General features: G+C 31.5%; 2 protein-coding genes across 2 annotated transcripts; both read left to right on the forward strand.

Moving 5' to 3' along the window:
* The first annotated feature begins 272 nt into the window (after window positions 1-272).
* Window positions 273-12,176, forward strand: LOC111629333 (patched domain-containing protein 3-like). Its single transcript, XM_023373223.1, has 3 exons — window positions 273-332; window positions 8,085-9,072; window positions 11,791-12,176. Exons 1-3 carry the CDS (start codon window positions 273-275, stop codon window positions 12,174-12,176), a joined length of 1,434 nt encoding a protein of 477 aa, XP_023228991.1.
* A 309-nt stretch (window positions 12,177-12,485) lies between these two features.
* On the forward strand, window positions 12,486-13,733 carry LOC111629334 (patched domain-containing protein 3-like). The gene has a single exon (XM_023373224.1). The coding sequence runs from the start codon at window positions 12,486-12,488 to the stop codon at window positions 13,731-13,733; it is 1,248 nt and encodes a 415-aa protein (XP_023228992.1).
* Window positions 13,734-20,941: the final 7,208 nt, after the last annotated feature.

Genomic DNA, 20,941 nt, shown 5'->3' on the forward strand with positions numbered 1-20,941 from the left:
CATTGGAGAATAGTCCGAAATGCATTTTGGATTTTTACGGTTTTTATACTTATGTAATCATTTTATTATACCCCCTTTTTGTTTTATTAAATTTTTACTTTGATTCTTGAGCGTTTGTGCCCATTATCATTGGTGTGATATGCCCTTCCTATTATCTACCTTATGGTTATAGATATTTTAATTAATTTAATTATACTTAGGGCTAAAAGCAATTTCTGTAATGACAATTAAGAGGGTTGTCTGTCTTGTTGACTGACTTAGCCCTGAAAGAAATGAAAGGAAAGAAGAATAGTGATAGATTAGATGAAAGGTTAGGAGGTGAAGAAAAATGGGTATGCGAAGCCGTCTTGCCTCGGCATTTATTAATGAAAGAAGACATCAGCAGCCTTAATTAACACGTCGATGTTCACACTACCAGCTTTTACTAATGCTTTCACTAATATCTGTAGTTACCCGTGTTTCTGCCGTTTGAAAGGAAATTATGGAACTACGGAATTCTGGACGATTTAACTATAATTTTTATATTTAAAAAATCATACCATCTTTTGCCCATTACTAATAATAGTAACGGGTGAGGACCTTAGGGGACAGGAATGAAAGTATAAAAATTAATAATGTCTTTAATTTAGCCAACGTAATCGAATAATAGAAATATGTCATTAACGGCGTCCTATTGTATAGCAATTAAGGAATGAAAAGGTATTAAAAAAGTAAAAACAGTGCGTTTACTTTCGAAAGTAATGAATTGTCACACTCCGATCGGGCGAAATAACGGTATTTTTCCTTTCTTTAATATATATTAAAAAGTATATATTTTCGTCGACAGATGGCGATACACGATGACTGGAGTAGATGCGAAGTTTTAAGTCTCTTCCCCTTAATACCTTTAATGTTATTAAACAGTACTATAACACGATACTATTAAAAAATATACTGTATGTAAGAAACGGTACAAAAATTTTCAAAATTTAAACATAAATAATCGCTCTATAATCAATTTATTTATATAGTTACATAGGATATATACAAAATTTTGTCATTTGTAACAAATGGTACATTTGCTAACAATTAAGGGTGGATGAGATACCTTTAGCCTTACTTATCTACGGCTATGTTAAAAAACGGTAAATCATAACTTAATTAAAAACTGGCTGTTATGAATTTGGCAACTTGTAACCATTTGTTAGTAAAAGTGATAATCCTATTCGTCCAAAGTATCTAACCACCCTGTTAAAAACCTATTTTTATTAATAAAACATTTTCTCACTGATGTCTAAGTGTAAAAATAGATAACAGGTGGCGCTCTTATCTAAATATAAAACACTAACTAAGCAGACAAGTGTAGATTAATAGCGAAATGCAGTAGGAAAGAACGAGTTCGTGAATAATAACATAAATAGCGCCGGTGAGATAAACAGGTAATTGTAATATTAAATTTTAGCTTAAACAATAATACCAGACCAACTTTAATTTGTACATTTGTAGGTTAATAATCCGAAAAATATTAATAGATCTTGCGCTTTAACCAAAGAAATTGGACAATATAAGAAATATGCCAAACGAATTATGTTCGTTAAAATATTCATTAGGTATTAACAATAATAACTTAATTAGGTTTAGGTAAAAAATTTCCTAAAGGTTATCAATGGATATAAAAAGGAATAAGTACACGCCAGTGAAAGATAAAAACATAATTTAGATATCAGTGAGAAAATATTTTAAAGAAGGGCAGTCCTGACCAACTTATAGGGGGTGAGATGGACCTTCACCAGTTAAACTCTACAATGATTTACTTCGCATCTTTGTTTTTCTATACAAGCTTAATAATCCATTCTAATAAAATTATGCCGCAAAAGACTTACATTTATTTATTGCGCGGCAATTAACGTTACAGATTAATATTTTTGTAAATACACTAAAACATAAAGAAATAATTATTTTATAGGTAAATGTCTCTTCAATCCGAACAAAATTTCGGTAGACTTTCTCACAGCTCTACAGGTTAAAAATGAAGCTGCCATACGGTTAAAACATGATAATTCACCTTGGTATAACCACATCAAAAATAGTAACTGCAAAATAGATAGAAATAATATTAAAATCCTACACTGTGAAAAAAATATATATAAACGTAAATTCAAAGAACATATAGAAATAATGAAATACAGTGGTAATAATTTAATAAACATTTCCANGAGTAGATGCGAAGTTTTAAGTCTCTTCCCCTTAATACCTTTAATGTTATTAAACAGTACTATAACACGATACTATTAAATAATATACTGTATGTAAGAAACGGTACAAAAATTTTCAAAATTTAAACATAAATAATCGCTCTATAATCAATTTATTTATATAGTTACATAGGATATATACAAAATTTTGTCATTTGTAACAAATGGTACATTTGCTAACAATTAAGGATGGATGAGATACCTTTAGCCTTACTTATCTACGGCTATGTTAAAAAACGGTAAATCATAACTTAATTAAAAACTGGCTGTTATGAATTTGGCAACTTGTAACCGTTTGTTAGTAAAAGTGATAATCCTATTCGTCCAAAGTATCTAACCACCCTGTTAAAACACCTATTTTTATTAATAAAACATTTTCTCACTGATGTCTAAGTGTAAAAATAGATAACAGGTGGCGCTCTTATCTAAATATAAAACACTAACTAAGCAGACAAGTGTAGATTAATAGTGTAATGCAATAGGAAATTATGCTGCAAAAGAGTTACATTTATTTATTGCGCGGCAATTAACGTCACAGATTAAATTTTTTTGTAAATACGCTAAAACATAAAGGAATAATTATTTATTGTGACGACGTCACAATAAATAGTTAGTTTAGGAAGGTGAGAATTTGGCGCACGAAAAGCGAAGTATTGAATAAAGAAAACGAGTATTGTCCGAAATTATAATGTCCAAAACTCCAAGATTATTGTCGCTGTAATGTAAGTAAAGATAAATAATAAACAATAATTCAAAGTGACGAGTCTGTGCAATAAATAAGTAGCTTCGTCCTTTGCTTACTAAACTGATTTCCATTACCGGAATGATAGCATTCGGGCCGTGAAATGCGTTACGCGCAATTTGTCAAGATGTGTACCGAATCGCTAATATTGGTAACGACAAAACTACATTCGCAGATTATTAAGTTATTAATAATAATGTATTTAATAGAATTTCTTTAATTCGGCTGCCGATAATTGCAATATCGAGTAATTCGTTACATTCATTAATTTTCCCATAATCCGGAATTAACCGTTAATTATCCGACACCATTTCGGTCCCATAATTTTCGATCTACCACTGTATTAAAAAAGTAATGTTTCGCAATTAAAAAATGAGGAAATATATTTATTATTATGTATAATTACTAAACTAAATATAATGCTACAATTACAATACTATAATATATTAACCCGATTACATAGTATAGTATTATTATGTACTGTACTGTACAAATATCAATATGTAATATATTCGATACACAGATACACAGATAACAACTTTTGTTTCTTTATTTTATTTATTTATTTTTTGTTTATCTCTACTTTGAAAGAATACATATGTACGGTACTGTACGTAACTATTAAGGAATTGATATTCTTTGGGCAAGTACATTTAATCATATAATACATTGCTCCTTTCCGTAATGTTTAAAACACGTTTATGTTTTATTCATTAGATATTTCTCATGAATAATACAAGAACTTCGACAATATTACAAGTAAAGTAATACGAGTTGAAGGACTCGAGTTTGAAACGAATATATAAAATTGCAACGATTTCCTTATTAATTGAAACTGTTGTAATTTCCGTACAGAAATAGAAATTAAAGTGAAAACGTTAACAAAATTACCATTTATAAGATAGATTTCGGCATAAGTAATACTTCCTATTCGTTTAGAAATTCCTAAATGCAGAATCTACTCGATAAAAGTGTCCTTCGTAGTACTTCCTTCACGTAATCTCTTATAATTCATGACTTTTACAAAACTATTTATGTATTTCGTCAGAAATTTTCTCTTTCTCTCCTTTTAGTTTATCCTATTTATCATTAGCGATGACAATTTTTTTTATTCGGACGTGCTCGTATTATTTTCATCTTCACTGCGTTGTGCGAAACCCAGTGTTTCTCCATTCTCCCTATAATTTTCTGATATATTTTCTTTTTAAATATCCACGTTAGTAAATGATTACAACAATCCAGTTTTGTAGATAACAATTCCCTGTAATCATTTATTGATGGCCGGTGTTTAAAATCTATTTATATTTCTTAATTCATATGTTACGTCGTGCAGTTATTAAGTGATTTTTATTTATAACATTTATAAACCGCATAAATTTAAATGTTCTAACATAAGTCAGATGTTTCAAAACAATAAGATGTGAATTGATATTATAAAAACAAAGTTATTAATTAATTAATTAACATACGTTGCAAGAGTAATGTTAAATTTTGGTGATTAAAAGTGGGGGGGTGTGAAGATAAAGGAGTCGTGTGTATCTCCAGAATGATCGCCTTAATTACGATTTTACTCGTTATTAGCATTTACAAAATTTTATGAAATCCATGCCTACCCACAAAATTAAGGTTTTTCATTTTATAATAATTAAAAACATAAAAAATATTTAATAAAATATGATAACAGATGGTGCCACCGAATGTTACCGGGAAAGTTAAACAACGCGTTGCTGGTGTTTTTGAAGGCGAGTCCGCCTTATGGCCCTGGAAGTCGTGCCACGATTGACACAAGTGACAACGTTTGCCATCCCCGTAGATAGTACGGTATAAAATGTTAGAAATTTACATAAAGACACGTCAGTAGAAAACAAAACTGATTAAAAATCGTTTAAACGAGATAAGTTATTGTAAAGAAAAAATGAACACGAAAGAGAAAATTTTTGGAACAATGAAATGTAAATCAAAAAACTCAGGGACATCAAAACACTCGTGTTTGCAGTGGATCAACCGGTTCCGTCGTGTATATTTTGTTTAAATGGGTTTAATAGGATTCCGTTTGCGTATAAAAGCTGGATCACTTTCGCTTCTTAACCTTTCTTCGATGTGAAAAGCAAATAATTTTAACTGCGAAGAATAAGATTATTTAAAAATATAAACTACAATTTTTCAGGTTAGTTGTGATAAAACTTATATTTTCTAATATTAATCGAAAGTTTGTAAACATTTACCTTTTGGTGATGCGTAAAAACTGATTACGTGTAAAAAAGAAGTTAAATTTTAGGTAATTATTTAAACATCTAAACCAGGAAAAGCTGTTTTTTTGTCAGATTCATAAATATAAAGACAAAGGGAAAATATATATAAATTAATGTTATTTAGTGTTAGTTTAACAACGTAATTTTTATACTTTATTAGCGTACCACGTATTATTTTAGTACGAAATCACGATTTCGGATTCTTGCCTCAAAGTGAAATGTAGCATTTTCTTTCATTATGAATAGCGATAATATTAAATATGACTTTTACTTCCGGCTGTTATATATAAAGAGGGAAAATATGGCGGTCAAATAATGACCCCCAAGAATTTCACATTTTTCGACTTAAAACACTTTGAAACGTCGAGAAATGCAGGAAAAAAATCGGTGGTAATTTCTGTATGTGTGGATGTTAGTTTGCATGTGTGTATGGCACGATTTTATTTACTCTCTTCGAAGCTTTATAACTCCCGTGCTTTTTGTCGAAAATTTCTGAAATTCTGTACGGAGGATTGTTTATGAGGGGGATTAATGCTATTCAATTTCAGTTATTAAAAAGGTCGAGAGATGGAGAGATAATGGGAATCGTGTATATCTCCAGTAGGGTCGGACTTAATGACGATTTTACTCGTTATTAGCATTTACAATGTTTAATAAAAGCCATCTCTTCCCTCTAAATTAATCTTTTTGTCATTTAATAATAGTTAAAACTATAACAAATTTTTAAAATGAAATATTATAACACGTGACGACACCAAAATTTTAATTGTTGCTAGGAAGGTTAAGCAACTCGTTCCTGGTTTACTTCACAAATAGAAATCGCAGATATTTTCCCGTTTCAAAACATTTTTCTGAAAGAATGAGTTACAGATTTCGTTTGACTACGAAACTGACCCACGGAACGAAAAGGTGAAGTACTGTGTTCTGGTATATTAATAATACCTCCGAGCGGTGGCGATTTGAACATTATTGCAGTACCTCGGTTCTACTTTACATTCATTAGAAGTTAGGAATTTTCTTTCAATAAGTATAAATAAAAATAATAGTGTTAAAACTTTTCTCGCCTTTGCTCCTTCATTAAAGTACGAATAAATAAAGAAGTTAAAGCGATTAAAAGTGGCAATTCCTATAGAAACAGGTAATATTGTCTGAGAAGAGAAAGTCGAGATGAATTATAGCATTCGAGGTCGTTTACGTGTCGAGAAACGACTTCCGTCAGAAAGTTATGGGAAATTTCATTTACATCATTTAACAAGCCATCATCTTAATTTTGACAAAATAGTGAATTATTTTATGATGTCAACATTAGAAAATTGGAAAATAAACAAAAATAAGATAAAGGTTACAATAGAAATAAGATCGAATTATAGAGGAAAATCTGTGAAAATGAATCATTCAACCCGAAACCTTGAAAGGTCAAAGAAGCGAGTTATTATTATTCGGACTGCGTGTTATTTTCCTTTTATCTCAAGTTGTTGTGGAAATCCAAACATTACGCTGCAATCTGGGTTTACTTAAGTTGTTTAAATAGCCTAATTTCAAAATTTTCTTCTAGAAAAATTCATCAAATATAGATTTCGTGTAATTAGAGTATAGCAGTCTACAGGAATTACATTTATGTGTATAGATAGATCTAAAGTGTATAGTCACATCATTTGCATAATAGCGTGACTATAACAGCAGCTTTCCGAAATTTTCGTTGTGTGTTAACAAATAATTATTGATAATTAAGGTAATAATAAATATTTTACATAACTAATAATTTAAAATATATGCTCTCCACCACAAATTAGTAGTGGATCTGTTCATCATACCTTCCCTTTAGTAATAGAGTCGTGCCGTCATCTATCTAACACCTTTTGGGGGAAATTTTCGAATTGAAGTTACGTGACTTTTGGTTTGCATCAGAAGTTCGCATAAAGTTAACCTCCTGCCGCTAAGGTTTCCAAATCTGATCTCGAAATTCATTTAACTCCGTTCTGGAGATTAAAAAAAGTTAGACGGACAGACAAGAGTGGAAATTTATAGGTCTACAATTATTTTCAAATCGCAACCCGAAAACTAACGCAGGAAGAAGTGTTGTATAAATGGATAGTTGATGATTTTACAATACTCTGGCAATAACGGACGTATTCATCATCTCGAGTTAAATCTAAAGCAAGGTTTATTTTCTGCGATTCCACGTTTCTTACAAGTTGGTATGTTCGCCGATTAATTTTGTTTCTAAAAATTGATAATCGGCTAGCAAAAAACAATTTTTCTGGCATTGATGGTAATTTTTGAAAGATTCTCGATGGAGTGAGATCATATTGATGAAATTTATCTGTCAATAGTTTAATCAAACAGTCCTGAAAGCTGTTCCTTAGACAATAATAAAAAGACCCTCAAAATTACTTCGTACGTGACGTGACGTGTCTGAAATTTGACACGTGTTAAACCTTTTTTCCACGGGTCCTGTTTCGATTTGTCAGTTTAATCCTGCGGATCGAGCCATTTCCCTAAAGTTTGGTTACATGCAGTAGAAAGCAATTTTAAAAATATATATATAACGAGAAATTTAACTAATTGACCTCGAAAAACAACAAATAAATCCGCTCTAGAAACAACGTATACACGACCTCAAAAGACTCAATACGGCGATTGCCGCTATGCCTCACGGTATCGTGTCCACACCTTGTGTTTATACACTTTGTTCAGAGCCGAGTGGGAGGAGTTTCGTGTATTGGTATATATAGTATCTGATAAAATCTATTATTCAAAATAATACGTCATAATCTTAAACTTGCATATCATTACAGTTACGATATTGATATTTATATATTAATAAATTAATTAAGTTCTTATATATTTTAACAGATATCGAATATGTTTATTGGAATTGCATTTCGCTTTCTATCCGAAAACTTTCATAAACACGGGATAAATGTCTCAAGACACACGTCATGGTGCATAATCGTGCCTATCTTCATCACATTGTTATCAGCCACAGGATTTCAAAAGTTCTCCCAAGATTTAAGCGAAGACACTCTAGTCCCATCCGGAGGGATTATCGACAAGTACAAGTCGCGTTTGATGCAATTATTTCCCATAGATCTCGCGTCAAACTTCGACCCCGCAAGATTATTGCACGTCATTCATTACGGAACCGTTATTGTCGAAGCCACAGACGGAGGCTCGATTCTACGAAAGTTCGTCTTTCGGCAAATTGTCACTTTGGATAGAGAAATTCAAAAGTTTTTTGTTGAAGAAGACGAAGGATGGAACTACAAAGACATTTGTGCTAAAAATAATGGAAAGTGTTACAAAAATAGAATTCTTCGTATAAACAATGAACTGGATGCATTGAAAAACGGAACATTTCGGTTGAAATATCCAATCGGCGACACGAGCAGAAATTACGACGTTTTAACTTTGGGTGGTGTGGAACTGAACGAAGAGGGTTGCGTAATATCAGCCGAGGCTGTTAAATTGTTCTATTTTCTAGACGATTCGAATAAATGGGCAGAAAAGAAAGCAGTAGCGTGGGAAAAGCGATTCGTAGATTTCTTGAATAGACTGAACTTTTCTCATATCAAAATAAGTAAAGACGTGTCGCTTTCTAGAAATGAATCTAAAAAGCAATTATTTCCCTCTACTCTAAAATATATTCCAGGATCTGTTTTCTTGATGCTTACTTTTACCGTTGTTACTTGTTTATGGCCGGACTTTCTCCGAAGTAAACCGTGGACCGGAGTCATGTCGTCGATAGCCACTGGAATGAGTGTAATATCGGGGTTCGGCTTATTACAGTATGCGGGACTTAGGGTGTCTCCGATAACAAGTATGGTTCCATTTCTTATTTTAGGTAAGTGGTTTCCATTGTAGTGATAATACAGTCGACCCCCTATAACACTGTTGATAATTCCGTTTTATATGAATTCCATGTTGTACGAGTCACTTAGATTTTACAAATACGTGTCCCGGGCTGTAAATGGCTCATGTATTTGTAAAATCTAAGTGACTCTTACAACATGGAATTCATATAAAACGGAATAATCAACAGTGTTATAGGGGGGTCGACTGTAGACAATAATTCTTTAGTCAGAAGAGGTAGTTATTAACTATTGAAAATCAAATTTGAGTATTGAATTTGTTCCATGTAGTGAAAGTTTCAAGATTGATAACCTAAACAGTGGCGTAGCGAAGTGGGGGCGGCAGGGGCGGCCGGCCCCGGGTGGCACTTTTTAGGGGGCGGAAAAATTTCACAATAAATAATAATAATATCTTGTAAAAATTTGAGCCATTTTATTTCATATTTTTGTCGCACCTACGATTCGGACCGATTGAAATGAGCACGAAATAGTGTTACCACCCCTCTGGTTTTCATCCGGATAGTCCGTGAATCTACTCACTGTCTGGGTGAACTATTAATTCTGTCCGGGAATATCGTGCGCAACCTGTCGACCTTTTTTTGTACCATTCGTATTCATACACATCTCCAATTTTCAATAGAGCTAAGTCATCTAGGTTACTTACGTTACTCCTACCCGAGTCTCCCTAGAAACGGCATTTAGAAACTGATTTAGAAACGGCATGCGCTGCACTTTATTCTTCGCATTGCAAAATGACATTGCGTATGCGTCAGGAACTTCTGTTCGAACAAACCTCACCTCTCGTCCGGGTCGGCGATTTTAAAAACGTGGCGACACTAGCACGGAATTTTTCATTACTTATTCTGTGACGAAACTAAATTTTAGTTTTTTAAATCGAGATGCCTAAATAAGGGTGCGGCGAAAGTTTCCTTTGCCCCGGGCGGCTGACACCTACGCTACGCCACGGAACCTAAATAACAATAAACGATATTAGCTTGATATAAACTTTTTGTGCTTAAAACAATTAAACCTTTTACCTCCCAAAATACTGCCGATTTATCTGTTGGCACTCTAAATACAGTCGATCCCCCCTATAACACGGTAGATACGTTTCAGTTTTTATGAATCCATTTTCTACGAGTCCAGCCAATCACAGCCCGGCACGTATGCAGTTTAAGGATTACGGCTATTTGAAAGGTTTCTTCTATAAAATTAATCGATTCTAGACTAATTCGACTCAACATTTGCAAAATACGTATAATTTTTTGGGAGTAATCCATATAAACTATGCTATAAACAAAAAATTGTAGGATTACTTACCGAGCGTGCAACGTTCGACTACGCCGTTGCTTAAGCTTGTTTTCGTCGTGGAGATTGTCATCGAATGGCGCTCGCGTGCTTCCTGATAAATTATTTTTTTTCGCGAAAAATTCGCTGAACTTTAGAGACATCATTAATATAAATATAATTTTTATGGACGTTAAACAATAAATGATTTTTGGTAGGTCCGCTGTTCGTTTAAACTCAACGGTTTGTGCAATCTTGTCGCGACACGAGTCGGCGATGACGTTTTACCGAATTATGGGAGTTTTTTTAGCATGTTTGCACGAATAATGTCGCAATTTTTTCGCCGTGATATAGGAATCCGAACTATAGGAACCCGTGTTATAGGTCGACTGTATTGAAAATTCGTGAATGTCATTTCAATTAGAATTAGGTATAAGACATATTCAACGAATAATATCGCTGCATTAAATGTAGTTATGTTATATTACAAAAAAAACATTTAACAAGATAAAATATAAAGCGTATGATAATTTTGATTACATCGACTAAATCGCACGTGATAAAGACTTGATAGAACTATTTTTATTAAAAAAATAATTCAAAAAATTCGACAAAAACGTGCACTCTAGTGATAGCAAACGTTTATTTTTTTTATATAATCAGTTGCTACAATAATAAAAATGACGTATAACAAGTGACAGTAAAGTACAGTACTTTACNTTAGTGTATTTAAATGTTCGATTTGTTTAGTATTTATACTAATTCTATTTTTGATTTTAGTGTATGTAGTGACACGTATCAACTAAATAAAGATGAGACAACCCGCCAAGTGTCTTAATTTAAAGCACTTTATTGTGTTAGAAGCATAAAGATATTTTTCATTTAAACTTTCTGAAGCGACATCTGTGAGATTCTGAAAATTGTTTTCTTCTGTAATGTCCCATAAACATTCATTTATTTTATATTTGTATATTCAAACACGTGTTTGTGTCTTTATTTCATCGTTTTGCGAATATCAAAAGTCCATACATTGAATATTTTCTTTCTATTTCATCCTATTTTCCGCCGACTTCTTCGTTACACATAAGATTACAAGACTCGCTTGTTTGTGTTGATTTCATACTTTTCTAAATGAGTCGTACCTCCGAATGTTAAGAATAGAATTTATGAATTGCAAAAGAAGTTCCTTGACAAATATTACAGAAAACTTAAAATACTGTATACTATTTTGTGTACACGTTAATCCCAGTAATAGAATCTTAAAAGTTCTACGTATTATTAGCATTATTCTCCTTCCGTTACAATTGTAACTACAAATAAACTGACTCATTCGCTTACATAAACCTGTTTCTCATCTTATGTAATTATTTAAATATCATATAAAAGAAATACATAAAAATTCCACTAAATTTCATTATTTTTAGGTATTGGTATGGACGATACATTTGTTATGTTATCAGCCTGGATGAAAACCGACCCGAAGAAATCTGTGGAAGAAAGAATGGCCGAAACATTCACAGAGTCGGGTGTTTCTATCACAATCACTTCTCTGACTAATGTTGCATCGTTTCTAGTAGGAATATTCACTGCTACTATCCCTGTATATAAGGAACTTTGCGTGTTCATGTCAACGTGTTTGATGTTCGACTATATTTATCAAATCACCTTTGTTGCAGCGATTTTGGTTCTATGTGGAAGAGCGGAAGAACGTCAATTACATTCCTTGGTATTTATAAAACCTCCAGGTAAAGTAGGTTTTCTGATTGTAAAAATTTCAAAAGATACGCAGAAAACTTTGAAATGGGTATAAAAATACAAAATAATTGAATTTTGTTTTAATATATTTTAATTTTTATGAAAATCATGTTTTTCTGAATTCTTAGCTGAATTGTAAGTATTTTTAAATATTGGTTTTTATTTACAATTTACACTTGTCAGTATAAGTAATAAACTACTTAACGAAGTATCATATAATTACACATTGAATCTTTTTTTAATTCCAGTAAATAGAAATTACTTCCAAAAAATTTTCTGTTTCTTGTGTCAAGAAGATCAAAAGAATGAGAAAGATAAGAAAATATCTACCTTTCAAATCTTCCGAAACAAATTCAACCAACTGATGAAGAAGAAGTTGACAGCAATCATTGTTTTGTTACTATATTTAATTTACGCCGGAATTTCGATATGGGGACTGACAAAATTTTCTTACGAACAGGAATTAGAGATGAATTTAATTCGAGGTACTTATCGATATAATTATCACAAAACGAATGAAAAGTATTACAATCAATACAAGTACAGGTTACAGCTGTTCATCACACAGGAACTCGATTATTCAAATCGCACAATACAACAAAATATTGAACATATGCTACAAAGATTGGAATCGGATCCTCTGATCGTTGGATCATTGACCGAATCCTGGTTAAGAAGCTACCTACAGTTTATTTCAGACAACAGAATTAATTCCTTCATCAACGGATATAAGATTACAAATTCGGAAGATTTCGTTTTCGTTCTGCATAAATTATTTTTTCGCATCCCAGAAGCGAAAAGATTCAGACAAGATATCGTTTTCGATGCTTCCTCCACCAGAATCATTTCCACTCGTTTCTTTCTTCAAACGAACGTTACAAACAACGGAAGTCATTTCTACAATCAATTTAATCATTTCAAAGAAAAGCTGAATGCTTTTCCTTTCACCACAGTCGTGTATCATCCGTTGTTTTACTATTTCGACGCTATAGACGCCATACCTACGACAGCAATTCAGACTTTAGGCATTGTGCTGTTGACCGTTTCTATCGTATCTGCCGTATTGTTACCGAACTTCATTTGCATCGTGTGTGTGTTATTCAGCATAATCTCGGTAGGAGCGGGTGTTTTGGGTTTCATGTTTATTTTTAATCTGGGACTTAATCTGACTTCCTTGGCTATTTTAATTGTTGTTATCGGATATTCTGTCGATTACGCAGCACACGTTTCTTGTGCGTACATATCTGCGAAAGAAAGTAGTCCCGACAAACGTTTGGAGAATGCAATAAATTTGACGGCGATTCCCATTATACAAGGAAGCGTCACTACTATTCTTGCCATTGTAATAGTGTTGAACGTTTCGGAAAAAGAAATATTGTTAGCGATTAAAGTTGTTATTTTAGCCTGTATAATTGCAGGAATTCATGGAATTACATTCGTGCCTATGACTATTTCGGTGATCGACAGGGTTTTCCAATTATATTATTACTCTAAAGAGAAATCGAAAGGGTCAAATTCTTTTATCTTTCGTCATACAGAAAGAAAAACAAATAAACCCACAAAAGAAATAATTGGAATCGACAACATGTGCGTAACTTATAATGATTTATAGAATACGTTGTAAATTAGACTGCTGAATTAATTTTTAATATGGTTTTATATTAAGTTTCTGTTATAGACGCAATATAATATAAAATATTTTACAGACGACAGTTTAGTCGGAAAATAGATTACGATCTATTTTATAGTACGATAATTTTGAGTAATTAAGGAAAATGTTTTGAATTTAACTAGATTAAGTATAATTAAAAATGTTACAAATTACAGATGCGGCTTTAAATGTATGAATATTGGAAAAGAGATTGTTAATAAACTGAATATAAATACTGTAATTAAAAATAGAGAAATCGTTTTACGAATGCCAATACAAGAAAATACTATTAATCATAAATAAACCAGCAACGAGTTGCTGAACTTTCCCCGGCAACGATTCTAATTTTAGTGGCGCCATCTGTTATCATATTTTATTTAAAAATATTTTATATTATTATAAAATGGCGAAAAGCTTAATTTTGAGGGTGGGAATGGCTTTTATAAAAANTTATAAACTACCAAACAGCTTAATTTTGAGAGTAGAGACTAGTTTTATGAAACACAGATTGTAAATTATAATAACAAGTAAAAGCTTTATTAGATCCAACCCCAGTCGAGATACTACACAAAACCCCCTCTATCTCTCTATCCCCTCAACCTTTAACCACCAAAACCCTTTAACTTCATCAATCCCTCTAGTACACAATTTCAGAAATTTTCGATAAAAGGCACAGAAGTTATTAAGCTTCAAAGTACGTGAACAAAATCGTACCCCCACACACACCAGCATCCATACATACACCCCAACATTTTTGTATTTCTCGACGTTTTAAGGTTCCGTGTCCAAAAATACTAAAATCTCGGGAGTTATTATTTTTGATTCCACGAAAAACATGAAAACAAAGTCCTCCTTAGAGCTTATCTAACAGTGAACGTAAACAGTTAAGACAATGAATTATGAATTAGAAAACACTCTCATTTACATTTGTTACTATATAATCTAACAAAGGTTGGAAATCTTACCGTAATTTGTAAAGGAAAATTTAGATTAGTAACGGGTGTTTACTTACTGGAAAACAAAGATTTCATAAATCAAGAGTATCAGATTGCCGAAACGTTCAATAGGTTTACATTAAAATCATCAATAGCACGAACGTAATAAATTTAGTTGAGGGATTTAAAAATAATACAGAATAGAAATGCATTGTAATTTAGTTGATGGACTTATAAATTACACAATAGATTTGCCGCATTGAATAGTAAGTCAATAAGTTCGGATGTAAAACAAAATTCATTAGTTAAATTTCAATATCTTTTACGAATTTGATCATATTGTATTCTGATATCCCGGAAAATGGAGAGTCAAAATATTTATCCACGACGATGAAATCGATATGACAACTATAACTAACTCTGTTATTGTTTGAGATTCATGAAGATTGATAGAATACGACGATCACTGAAAATTTTACAGGGGTAGGGGAGCTTGAAGTCAAATAAACCGGAAGGTCGTAATTGGAGTCTCTGGCCCCTGAGCTTTCCATACTTGGACTGGATGTTTTGTGCTGTTAGAATCTAAAATCTTTAGATAGTGAATTAAGTATTATAATAATCATCTTCCTCTTCTTCTAACATCTTGTTGAATCAGATTGATCATTGTCTATCATCTTTTTCAATGCTCTACAGTCCTTATTTCGAAAAATTGAAGCGTCACTCATTATGCATTTAGTTAATTAAAGAACTGATAGTATGATGCAAAGATCATGAGTTCAGTGATTCTGGCCATTAGAAATCAAATCTTATGGCATATATATTGTTATTCTTTGATGTGTTTTTCGTTAATTTTGATGACTTAAAACTGTATCGACAGACATCAACTTTCTTTATCTTCTACAGTACTAATGGTGCCATTGACTCTCTTTATCTAAATGAAACGCTATGTTATAAGTCCATCAACTAAACTATCTCTTCCTGAAGGATCGAGCTGAGGAATAAAGACCATTTCTTGTTTGTGTTTTATACGGCAACGCGGCACATGGGCGATTTGACCAAGAGAATGCCTGCTGGGCATTCCCTTGAACCACTCTTTTAGGTGTTACACACGTGAAGAAGACCTGCGGCCAGCCCGTTGGCCAAGAGCGAACCCACCACCAACTGCCAGTGCTTATGCTTTAATCCACTCGGCCGCTGGTGGGCGAAAACAGTTTCTTCATTCTTCATTTATATATCTTACAGAAGTACACTATTTTCATTTGGAACGCCATGATTTTAATTTGATTACAGTAAAAAAAATAATAAAGAATAGTTTAATTAATATTCATTTATTTGGTATTTAGTGAAAAATCAGTATTTTCGATATGCTAATTATTCTGAAATTTTTGATACATGATCGATGAAGTTTTCATATTAAAAAAAGACCCAACTAGTTCCGTAACTTTCCCGTGCAAGAGATAAAATTGTGCGTGGCGCCATCTGTTATGAGATTTTATCATAAAAAATTTATATTATTATAAAATGGCGAAAAGCTTAATTTTGAGGGTGGGAATGGCTTTTATAAAAAATTTGTAAATATTAATAACGAAGAAAATCGTCATAAGTTCGATCTTATTGGAGATAGCACGATCCCCATTATTCCTCACCTCTGGATCCAGTTTAATTATTCGAAGACACCGCTGTATTTCGGTGTTCGTTGTTGAGTGGACACAATTAATAATCAAAATTTTCAAAGCGTATAAAGAAGAGCACGTTCCGTACTGTACAAACGATACCATAAACAAAAACGCGTAATTTTGTTTATTAGTTAAAGTAAGGGCGCCATTACTTCCTCCATCGAGTGACAGTCTATTGTAAAACACACACAATTCCGGTCAAATCTAATGTATTTTCGAGTTGGCATTATAAAGTAAGACGTCCTTAAACAATTTATTTTTTTATCGTTTCTGAAACACTGTTTTACGCTTTTTTTATATTTTTCTTGACATTTCACGAGAAGTTCACATAAAATATGCAAATGTTTATATAAAGCTCGTGTAATTTAGTCATAAAAATTTATAATTATCAATATTGATCGGTTGAATTTACAGTAGACCATACTCATATATTCATATATAATCTACTATAAACCTACTGTTAGAAAAGTAAATATTAATTTGGAAATAAAAACGGAAAAAAGTGAAAATGTTTATTTATTCATTAATTTTCTTACATCATTTATATAGGTTAAGTTCGGGAGAGACGGAACATTTTTATATATTTGGGTTTAATACAGAAATAAGCAGAATTGTATGACTAACGTCGAAGTACAATGTCGCATTTACAGTACATTAATAACTTAATGATAAACAAATGGCAATAAATATGACTTGTGTGGAAAAAAGTCTTAAATCAAGTCAGCAAAGTTAAATAAGATTTAACAAGTACCGTAATAGATGAACGTGACACAATTTTAATTTGGCATAAACGTTTTTTATGTATAAAATGTACTAAACAGAACAATAAAGTTTTATCATTAATTTTTTGTTTCCTTCCTATTCCCATTATACGCGGGTCTATCTCTTCCGTATAGCATGGGCCAACTAAACCATAGTGATGTGGGATAGACGAACCACTTGTATATGTTTTTGTTAATTAATAAGAAATTTGTTTATGTATTTATTATCTTTATACTAATACTTGTGTTAGTATATGTCACCAGCATACTATAGTACAATTTTTTATAGGTATTGCTATAAATAAGAAAAATATAGCAATTCTTAAAAGAGGGTTCATCTCTCCATTTATTATATAAATTCCGGATAACTTATTATTTTTTTTATAAATCTGAATATAGTTAATATCTAGGCAGATCCTAACTGAAATTTTTCTTTCGAAGGAAAACTCTTACGCTTTAATATATTTATGAAACTCTTCCTTCTTCTTTTGTAAGCAAATGAATATTACGCAAATTGCAAGCGTACAACCAGCGCACTGTGTTCTACGTTTCCAATTTGCTTAGGCACGCTCTTTATTCATATAGACGATGCAGTACACGGTTTTATTTTAATATGACTAATGAAAATACTTGGAAAAACGTCGATGAACCCATTATTAAATAAGAACGGAAGAGATAAAGTTTATGATAGGCAATATATGGCTCTTCTCGTGTCAAGGTTTCGCCACCTCTGCATCATATCATACTAAAAACAAAAGTATTATGTGGCTTTTTCTTTCAATTTTTTAATCAATTAACGCGATCAACGATGATTAATTTCAGTAATGATAATATAAATTTGGAAACATTCTACTGTGAAAAAACACAATATCGAATGTTTGCATTATTCATCATTAGTTTCCGGACTCCTCGAATTGCAAGCAGCGCAAAATGTCTGGTAATAAGAAAATTCAATTCTGTTTTACTCGCTAGAGACATTGAGAAATGTAATTTAAGTGAAAGGAATTTAATAATTTATAAAGTTTTTGAAAGATTGTGTACAGAATAGATAAAATCTTTCAAAACAATTATGCAATTCAATTATCGAATTAGCATTAAATAAACACATACGGAATTAAGTCATCATCAAAGTATGCATACATTTATTTCGGACGTCATTGACATCTTTACATTCCTATTGTTAATTCCTATTTTTCATAGGTAAATATACAAATTACCATATCTTCGTACTATTACCTGCTTCTTATCCATGCGTAGGGCATTCAATACACCGATTTGAAATTAAAATTACCAACTCGTCCCTATGCAACATCCATTGTTCTACAAGCGGATTATGCGAAGATTTTACTGTCGTTTTAATAATTTTATGCCGGTTATACGCACGAAAATACTGCTGTACGAATTTTAAATAATCCATAACTTTATTGTATTTTTCATTAATTTTTTAAAAAGTTATTTTTATAATTGAAACGTTATTTATTGTATTTATAATATTGAATTTAAGAAACAGCAGGTTTCATTGATGTCAATTATCCGTAATTCTATTCGAGTGTATAATATTTTGCAAGTTTTAGTATAATTATTTTGTCAAAAGTCGGATTTTAATATCTTATATTAAAACCGGTTTTGAAACACAATAAGTATTTATACCACGCTTATAATGTCCTAGTTGCCGTACTATTTCTAACCTCGTAACATTGAGCGGTACAACTGTACTTAATCCCCGACATTTTGACGAGTTTTAAATTCGTATTAACAATAGTTGGATTAATACACTATTCTTTCGTAATCGTTTTAGCATTAAAACGTAAATATATGTAATTTTTCGAATAGATGACCTTTATTATACAATATTTTTATGTAATATGGAAATTTTAAAAACAGATATTTTACAAATTTTAATATTATTCCGCAGATAAATATTAGTACCAATCAAATAGAGAATAATTAAGCTGTTTGTAGTGATATTTTTAAAAAATTCTAGATCGCAATGATGGGAACGGGGTGGGGATGAGATCCGACATATCCGACCAGAACTGGGTTCGAACCCGGAATTATACGTTGACGCATTATCCACCTCTGCCAGATTTAATGCCCCCCCGCAGTTTTCCGAGTACCGAGAAAAATTACGTATAATACGATAAAATGAACTACTGTGTTGTACCAGTCGACCCCCCTATAATACTCTTGATAATTCCGTTTTATATGAATTCCATGTTGTACGAGTCACTTAAATTTTACAAATACGTGTCCCGGGCTGTGAACGGATCACGTATTTGTAAAATCTAAGTGACTCGTACAACATGCAATTCATATAAAACGGAATTATCAAGAGTGTTATGGGGGGTCGACTTTGTACTAAAAAAAATTAAAGTAGGATATAATAATACAAAATAATGGATGAAAAATATTGTTTTAAGCGTATAATAAACAATAAAATCAAATAAAATTTTTCGACCAAGAAATACAGCAATGTTTTATGACGCTCCCAAGAGGTGTTGTAGCGTAGAGACATTTTATAGAATACGTTTTAATTATTCTAAAATTAATATATATATTTTTTTATTTTTAGAAAAGATTTCCTTATATTTTAAGTTAGTTGATGTGTACATAAGTTATTTTTATATAATTGCTTGATATTATAGGTGAATTCTGTTATCATTTTTTATTATTAAAGAACGACCTTTAGCAATTTGTCTGTTTAAACAAATAAAAAGGAATGATGCAAATAAAAAATACATTATTTTCCGGGTGCAATGACTCGCCAAATGTAAATATACTAAGAATCTTAAAAATTAAATTTTTATAAGTAAGCGAAATTACCTATAAATGACACTTATAAAGTTCAAAAATGAAGTTATAAAAATTCATATAATAGAATTCGTTTAAAGTAACTTTAATTTCAATAATTAAGATAAAAGGAAGAATAATCATAAAGCATATTTATATATTTAACCTTCATATTTTTTTATGAATCTCGTTAACATTATTGGGTCAATGGGAAAAAATCCTTGTAACAATTCCTAAAATTATTTATTTAATTTCAAATTTTGATTTATAATAAATTACTTTAGGTAAAATAATTTAGAATGTTTAATAGGAAGAAAATATTTTTTGTTAGTAGTAAAACAAAGAAGATATTTAAAAAGCTCTGGCGAATTATTCTATTGATTTATTGTAAATTTCATCTTAAATTTGCATTAAATTCAAGGTAAGGTTTTAAAAAGAATTTATTTTATTATGCATATTTGACGTTTTTGCTATTGTTGAGATCATTAGCCGTTGAGCATTTATCATAACGGTAGTTTCGTACCAAACAATAGTAACTGACAGAGGAGAGAACCTTGCAACGAAAGCCTTGCGATCACTCAAACAGGATTGGCGATCGAGTTGTGCGTGACCCAAATTTTTCGTAAATCTCACTTAATCGGGTTTTATCTTTAGTAATGAATTTTAATTAAGAATAAACATTTAAAAAAATGTACTAAAACCGTTATCTTGATAAACGGTACACTAGCACTAATTTCAATTTCCGGTTTTATTTACTTTCACTACCATGAACGGATTATTTTACTCTTTAAGTGATAGCATCATCAGTTGCTGCTGCTATTGATATCGATCCATTTGAATAAAGTTCTTCCTTTTTCCTTATCAAATATATTATATATTGACATACTTTTCGGGGTAAGTATTCATTTTTTTATTTTTTATTTTTTTACTTTAATTATCTTTAAGCCACTCGGAAAGTAAAATAATTTTGTATTTATTTCGAGTGAAAGTAAATTAAGTAACTAAAA

Source organism: Centruroides sculpturatus, unplaced genomic scaffold (genome assembly GCF_000671375.1).
Source record: "Centruroides sculpturatus isolate CEXI.00-Female unplaced genomic scaffold, Cexi_2.0 scaffold395, whole genome shotgun sequence".
Lineage (NCBI taxonomy): Eukaryota > Metazoa > Arthropoda > Arachnida > Scorpiones > Buthidae > Centruroides > Centruroides sculpturatus.

Bases quoted from the DNA above. Each gene is read 5' to 3' on its own strand.
- LOC111629333 (XM_023373223.1), top strand. From the start codon at position 273: ATGAAAGGAAAGAAGAATAGTGATAGATTAGATGAAAGGTTAGGAGGT. The intron at 333-8,084 runs GTATGCGAAGCC...ATATTTTAACAG, and splicing joins TAGGAGGTGAAGAAAAATGG to ATATCGAATATGTTTATTGG. The intron at 9,073-11,790 runs GTAAGTGGTTTC...CATTATTTTTAG, and splicing joins GGTTCCATTTCTTATTTTAG to GTATTGGTATGGACGATACA.
- LOC111629334 (XM_023373224.1), top strand. From the start codon at position 12,486: ATGAAGAAGAAGTTGACAGCAATCATTGTTTTGTTACTATATTTAATT.